The sequence below is a fragment of the Gavialis gangeticus genome, unplaced genomic scaffold (assembly GCF_001723915.1).
Source record: "Gavialis gangeticus isolate Ggan-Ray unplaced genomic scaffold, GavGan_comp1, whole genome shotgun sequence".
Classification (NCBI taxonomy): domain Eukaryota; kingdom Metazoa; phylum Chordata; order Crocodylia; family Gavialidae; genus Gavialis; species Gavialis gangeticus.
Genome location: NW_017729020.1, coordinates 5,655,868 through 5,663,040, shown reverse-complemented (window position 1 = coordinate 5,663,040; position 7,173 = coordinate 5,655,868). Strand labels below are relative to the sequence as shown.

The window sequence follows — 7,173 nt, the reverse complement described above, 5'->3', positions numbered from 1 at the left end:
AAAAACAATGAAATCACTCTGAAGGAAGCTAACCTTGTTTGTAAATGTCCTATGCTTTGTCAGCATGACTTGAGGGATTCTTATATTGTGAGAATGAGGGTAACTTGTTCTGAGGTTTGTGTGAAGGGGTTGCTGTCTTTGGAGCCTGTTTGCAGATCGTTGGCTGGACACACGTGGGCAGCTTTAGCAAGTTGCTTACTATCTCTGCAAAATGGGGACATCTGTTCTTCCACCCTTTGTCTTCCTTCTTCAGTTAGGTCATAAGCTGTTCTGGCTGAACAAATTCCTACTGTGCAGAGGTACAGCATGTAGCACAGAGACCCTGACTGGAGGATCCCGGGGCTACATTCCTGCAAATAATGAATCATTTCACTGAGTTACCAATGCATGGTGCTGGGATCCAGGCTCTGCTGCTTCCTGTCCAGGGATGCTCTCTGCTGACTGGTTGATTCGACCAGGGCCACATCACTTCAGTGTTTACATTGGAGCCTGAAGCTGCAGTCAGTTGGTGGTGCTGGTGCTGAAGGGTGATCCAAGCTCCATTGCCTGGGGTGAGGGTGACTGGAGAATGGTCACTTTGACATGGTGGTTTCTGAGCAGCTGCTGCAATGTCTGTGAAGGCGCATTGAGGTTCTTGCCTGTTGGCATGTTTTGTTCCATATCGCTAGGCCTGGTCCCGAGGAAGAAAAGCCTCATCCTCCAGAGCCCGGCCAGTCCTGTGGACAGAAGACACTTCTCTGCCTTCACGTTGTGCCTGTTGAAGCCTCTCTCCAATGAAGGTGCTTGCTGGTTTGTAGGACACCGCTTCCCTACTTTGTTGTGGGTGCAGGCTGAGTCCCACCTTGAACAGACTGGAGCTCTTCAGACAGCCTTGCTGCCTCCAGAGCCTCCTCCCCCGCTGAATCAGCAACCTTCCTGCAGTTTGTGGCAGGTCTCCCTGTAGTTTGTGGCTTCTACAAGGTGACTCAGAGAGGGGCTCGTCTTCTAAAGTGGCATCCTCAAACCTGGCACCTAGGCTGCTTTCTCAAATTAAACAGAGCCCTCTTTGCTCACAGCCGAGCAGCCCTAGGGGGGTGGGCCCATGTTCCTGTCTCCCTCTGTCCTGAAGCTGTTTTCATTTGTTTTTTTTCAAACAGCATTGTACGATTACCCAGGGGAGGCTCTCAGCTGTGTTTTTCTTGGGATACACGAAATAAAATGTCTGACTCAGGCTCACGTGGTCACCACAAGCTTGGCAGTAACGCATCCCCCGTCAGCCCCTTTAGGTTCTGGTTAATGAACTGCCTGCAGATACCAGAAAGCTCTTTGACTCCGGGAATAGTTCTACAGAGAGCTAAGCCAAGGGGAGCAAAGGTCACACAATGCATCGTTTTCCTTCTTCCTTTGCCTCCTGCAGCTGGTGTGACAGAGCCTCTCTGTGGAGGATGACTGCAGCGTTGACCGAGTAGCCAGGCCCCATGCAGCAGAGAGGCAGGTCATCTACAGAGCCATAATGAGCGAGTCCTTCGAGGCACAGACCACCTGGCTCATGCTAGGGCGCGCTGTGCTCTGGGGACAATCCTGTTGGGTTTGGTGGGATTGTTTGGAGGCACTGGGTGATTCTTTGGGCAGCTGTTGCAGCTCAGTGTGGGAGAGGTGGCCAGGCTCTTAAGAGCACCCAGGGCTACAGGTCCTCCCCATCACTGAGTAGCACCACACACGCACAATGTGACGGATTGACCCTACCAATACCTGCCTGACGTGATATGGGTAATATTGGTGCTAAGCTGTTCTCTGGGTTTTGGGACCTTCTGGCTTAGCTGCTGTTTGGTGGCAGTTTGGAGGGAAAGGGCAGGGTGCAAAGATGGAGCTTAGCTGAAAAGACTCTCAGAGAAAGAGTCCTGAGTGCACAGGGTTGCAGGGACCATTCTGAGCATGGCAGGTGACATGGGAAAGGACAAGAGGTTCCTGGAGGGTCCCAGGCAGGAGGGACAGTGAACAGGGGGCTAACTAGTTCAAGCAAGCTCCTGCTTCCATCATCTGCTCAGAGCTTAGGCCTGGGTTTTGCTGCAAAACTACCAAGAACCGAAAAAGCCCTGTGGTGCATTGCTGTAGGAACGAGCAGCCCATGCCCGTGGCTGTGCTGTTCGCACTGGAGCCAGGCTCTGCCTGTTTAATCAATCAAAGTAAAATGGGGATCAGAAGGGCTTAATTCCAGCTGGGATCCTTTCCCCGCTGACAGTGACGGGTCAATGAAAAGTAGCCCTGTCCTGTATAAGAGACACTGAAACCTGGCAGTGAGAGCCATGCTGATCTGTGTGTTCATGTCACCTTTAATGTTTCTGGGGACAAGCGTGGGCTTGCCAACCCCTCAGGCATTGGTGGCAATCCACAGTCAAGCGTACACACTTACACGCATGCACATGGGGAGTGTAGGAATGTTCCAGTATCTACAGAAGTACAAAAATAATCTTTCACAAATCTATAGAAAATACATGTGTCTGGACATAGGGCCCATCGGGGAAGTGAATGGTATCATAGCGTGTCTGTGCCTCTACAGCTCCTAGGCAGAAGCAGCACATGCCTGGCAGTGCCCGCTGTGGGTAAGGCAGCTCCCTCTGCGGGAGGCTCTTGCTGGGCCCTGTGCACTGCCAAGGCCTGGGGATGGGTGCAAAGAGGCGAATTCTTCGGTTGCAGGCTTGGTGTGTGATCACTCTCTGCTGCTTAATGTGAGATCATGAACTTTACCTGACACACGCTTTGGACCCAGAAGGACAACTCCTTTGCACCCTGCCTGCCAAGCTCATTGCATCCTTGAGCACACCCTGAGGAGGTGGAGCAATGGCCAAACAGCCTCACAAGAGTGTGGTGGTAGGTGTGAGGTGTAGCCCATGCCTCATGGCAGGGAGGGGAGGGTCAGACATGATGTGGCCACGTGCTGCACACAACACATGCACTGGTGCTTCTCTGTACACACGCTGGTGCACAGCGCAAGTGCTGCTTCCTACTCTGAAGGAAGGAGATAGTTGCTCCGAGGAGCCAGACCTGTCCCCTCTGCCTTGGTGCTCTGCCATTCTCAGTGCAGCATCACCTCCCAGGGGCTGCAGGGCCTCCTGCCAGATGCTGGGGTTTGCTGCAGGGGTTTGTGTGTCTTGTATTGTGCCTTGGTGCAAAGTAACAGGGATACCCTAAACTCCTAATAGTCCCAAATGAGGAAAGAGAAAGTACCTAGCAAGAGTGTTTCTCACACTCTGCGCTGCTGTGCGCCTGCCTCTTGGGCAGACGTGGGCCTCTAGACGGCAGCTTCTGGTGGTGCCCTAAGCACTTGGAGAGTGGGGGCATGACCAGAGGGTTCAGATAGTCCACCATCTCCCTTAGGAGTTCATGTTGTCCTGGATCCAGCCAAGGTAACGAGTGACGTTGGTATAAACACCTGGCATATTTTTGCTCCCACAGCCAATTCCCCAGCTTATGATGCCAATCAGATGCATGCGATCATCCTTCATGCAGACCAGAGGCCCTCCAGAGTCACCCTGCAGGGAGAAAGCAGGTTAGTAAGAAGCACCTTTGCTGTTTCTCTTTGACTGGTGTAAGGCTACAGGGATTGTGACACTGTCTCATAGTAAGTATCCTGTGTGGGTCCATCCTATTTCCTGTGCACTGCCAAGGCGAGGGGTCATGTGGGGCCTTGTCTTCAAAGGGGCCCAGCTTCAAGTGCAGCCAGTGACAATCCTTTCAAAACCAAGCTGTGGTGTGCCAGGCAGGCTCCCTGGGCCCCTCTGTGACCAGGAGGGAAAGGATGAGACGCTAAAGGACTTTCTCAGGCCAGCGCTTCCAGAATCCTCATTGCTCTTCCAACCCGATAGGATAAAGGGTGCAATTTAATGGCAAGAACAGGTTTTTCAGGAGCTGTGGAAGCTGGCGAGGCTGTTAGGACCTAAATCTACTTCCATCCCAACTACCCAGAACTGTTCTTCCCTTTTTCCGCACCTACTTGCTATCGGACACCCCTTGTGAGGCCCTCATGGTATTCTCCTCTGACAGAATCATGGGAAACCCTGCATCAGGTGGGGTTTCCTGCCCAGTTATCAGTGATGTTTCTACTGTTTGGATTTCAATACCCATTGTCCTCGGTTTGTTTGGGCAAGTGTGACCTTTCTTCCCAGCCACTGGGAAGCTTGTGGCTTTGAAGAGAATCTGATGCAGGGCTGCTTTGTCCTGGCTTCCCTGCATCATCTCTGTGTTGTTAACTGGACGCTTCATGGAGGACTTGAAAGAAAAAGACAGGGCTCTGGCAGGCTTACCTGGCAGGCATCATCCAGCTGCCTGGTGTCCCCTGCACACAGCATGTTTTTGGTGATTGTCCGGTTCTCAAGGTGCTGCGATGTGCACTGGCTGGCTGGGAACAGGCGGACGTGACCTTCCTTCAGGCGCTTGGAGTAGAAGGCAGAATCTGCAAGAGAAATGGATGCACATGTGAGCTTTGTGACTCACCTCTGCTCTGTGGATAGTTCTAGGTGGGTAGGGGACAGGGAGGCTGTGAATGGAGATGCAGAACAGTTACTTTTCCTATTCCCCTGCTTGCCATTACTGTTCTTGAAACCCCTGGGGTTCCCGTGTCATCAGCTATCAACTTTGGGTCTGTCTGGGAGTAGACACTACTCCTCTCGGCTGACGCTATTGTCCCAAATTGCTTCCACTAACAGGCTTCCTGGGCCTTTATGGAAGCTGGAAATGGAGCCTCTCATGGGCTTCACAGGCATAGATTCATAGATTGTAGAGTTGGAAGGGACCACAATGGATCATCATGTCTGACCCCTGCCCCTGGCAGGAAAGAGGACCGAGGTCAGACAACCCCAGCCAGGTGACTGTCAAACCTCTTGAGGACCTCCAAGTTAGGTGATAGTATTACCTCTCTTAGAAGCCCATTCCAGATTCTAGCCACCCTTCCTGTAAAAAAAAAAAAAATTCTTCCCAATGTCTAACCTAAATTAACAGCCCAAACTTGTTTTTGATAGAAAAATTGAATTGTATAAAGCTGGGACGGGGTTGCTGGGGACGAATCATGAGCTGTTTGACGGGTTATGGCTTTCTGGGATTAGGCTTGCTCTAACCGAAACCAGATGCCCTCTTTGTGTACACACAGCCTCAGTGGTACAGCATGGTGTGTAAAGGGATTGGAATGCATAAGTTCCTGTATGTTATGGCTACGCTGAATGCAGAGAGGGCAGAGCTTTTCTTTTGAGGTGGCTGGGATCTAGTTCAGTTGGAGCTGGACTTGCACAAGGGGTGGAAGAATTATTGTTTTTAATCCATGGAGTAATTTTCAATTGTAAACTCTTCGCTGCAAACAGCTCCACCAGAACATGCTCCGAGTTCTGCAGGAAGCTGATTCTCAATGGCGATTACTCCTGTTTGTTTTACAAGCACAATGGTACATTTAGTTTCCAAGTATGTTATTACAGTAGCTTAAAAAGGCTCCCGATAGTTGGTACGAAGCCTCCATTGTGCTGGGTTCTGCACAAACAAACAGAGAGTTCCTGCCTCAAACACCTTGCACTTCAAAGACCAGATGAAAAAGGTGGGTGTATCAAGAGACAGGAAGGAGTGAGGAGAAGGGAAGTAGTGGGAAAAACTTGTTCGTATACAAGCCAACTCAAAGGTACACCCAGTAGGAGAAGGCTTCTTAGCTGCATTTAAATATAGTCATTAGAAAATCCTCCAGCTGAGCTTTTAGCTGGCATCGAGATATCTGCTATTGCTGGTCTGCTGTTTGCTAGGCATTGCTCAGGTAACAGACCTTTCAGGAGTGTACTGGTTTTGTGCACTGTGCTCTGCAGCACCCCTGTGCAGAAGAGTTCATTCCCTCACAGGAACTGTGCAAGGGAGCCCTAGATGTAGAAGAGAATTTGGAGTCACGGCTGTTGCCTTCTGCCCAACTGCTCCCTCATGCCAGGGTCCTACTCTTCCCTGCGCATTAAGGTTTCAGATGAGAGAGGATTCTGTACCGTGTGCAGAGGGAATGGAGTGGAGAGTACAGGGCAAGCTTGGCAGAACTGGGCCATGCAAGTTGTAATGCTGATTTATAGCCCATCAACCCTGGGGCTGTCGTGACCTCCCCGTGCTGATGTCTGAGAACCCCATGGAACAGTACCCTGCACAGGGAGCATCCTCTGCTTACATGACTCATGCTTCCCATAGCCGGAGATCTCGCACTCTGTCCAGTCAGGCAGCTGCAGCCCTGGCTCCGGGAGGCAGGCTGTGCGGACAGTATCTGTTTCAGTAGTACACTTTTCTGACTCGGACATCAGCTGCAGCAGAGCTGGAGGGGGAGAAAGTGTGTGAGAGAGAAGAAGTTGGGGGCTGGTGGTGCTGTTTGGCCTGAGGGACAGGAGTTCTCACCAATGTCGTTGTCATAGGTCTCTGGGTCAAATTGGTTGTGCACAATGTATTTCTCCACCTGGAATTGCTGCTCATTCTTCCCAGGCTTCACTCGATAAGTCCTGCCCAGAATGACTTTCAGCTGATGAGCCTGATACCTGAAGAGGGAGAGAGCTTTAGTCGCCCTCCTCTGAAAGAGGTGATCCTTCCCTTGAAGGTGCTGCTGCCTCCGTTCCTGTAGCCTTATTGTAACTTAATTACCTGGGGAGTCTGGACTTACTTCCAGAGACATCTCCTCTCCTTCACTTATAACACTGCAAGCCTCCACAGGAGCAGAGGTGGGCCTGGGCTTGCTCGCTTGCATTGACCCCATCAGGCAGTGGTGGAGGTTACAGTCTCTAGTTGAGTGAGCCCAGACCATAGTTGTTGCAGGTGCCAGTGTGACACTGCTCTTGTGGGAAGACCAAGACCCTTTGTGGCAAGCAAGGGGTCTGCTGAGAAGGTACTTGGTCAAGCTGTGCTCCCCCTGAAGCAGTTTGGGGGCTGCGTCGTCCTCCTCTATTGATAGCTGAGGGAAGCCGTGTGGGGAGCAAAAGGTTTTGCAGGGCACATGCCCTCCCTCTGCCTGGGCCAGCCACCACCCAAATACCATGTCTCCTAAAGGGGCAGTCAGGGCTTGCTGCATCCTTCTGGTCCCTGTTCTAGCTCTTGGAGGGGAGGCGTAGGCTGGGTCCTTCACTCACCTTTCCTGGAAACAATGGGCAGCTGACAAGACCCAGCAGGAGCTGATCAAGATCCCACCACACAGTAAAT

The 7,173-nt window shown here is 51.5% G+C and overlaps 1 protein-coding gene and 1 long non-coding RNA gene across 2 annotated transcripts in view; both read right to left on the bottom strand.

The window, feature by feature from the left end:
• LOC109295527 overlaps positions 1-1,694 on the bottom strand; it is an 8,183-nt gene extending 6,489 nt beyond the window's left edge. The window contains exon 1 of the long non-coding RNA XR_002096759.1: positions 34-1,694. This is a non-coding gene — a long non-coding RNA (uncharacterized LOC109295527). The remainder of the gene's footprint in view (positions 1-33) is intronic.
• A 600-nt stretch (positions 1,695-2,294) lies between these two features.
• Positions 2,295-7,173, bottom strand: part of PLAT (plasminogen activator, tissue type) — a 19,745-nt gene continuing 14,866 nt past the window's right edge. The window contains exons 11-15 of the mRNA XM_019514407.1: positions 7,104-7,161; positions 6,382-6,518; positions 6,161-6,301; positions 4,284-4,432; positions 2,295-3,512 (exon numbers count right to left, since the gene is read on the bottom strand). Of these exons, the coding sequence (XP_019369952.1) occupies positions 3,354-3,512; positions 4,284-4,432; positions 6,161-6,301; positions 6,382-6,518; positions 7,104-7,161 (644 nt within the window). The 3' untranslated portion in view covers positions 2,295-3,353. The remainder of the gene's footprint in view (positions 3,513-4,283; positions 4,433-6,160; positions 6,302-6,381; positions 6,519-7,103; positions 7,162-7,173) is intronic.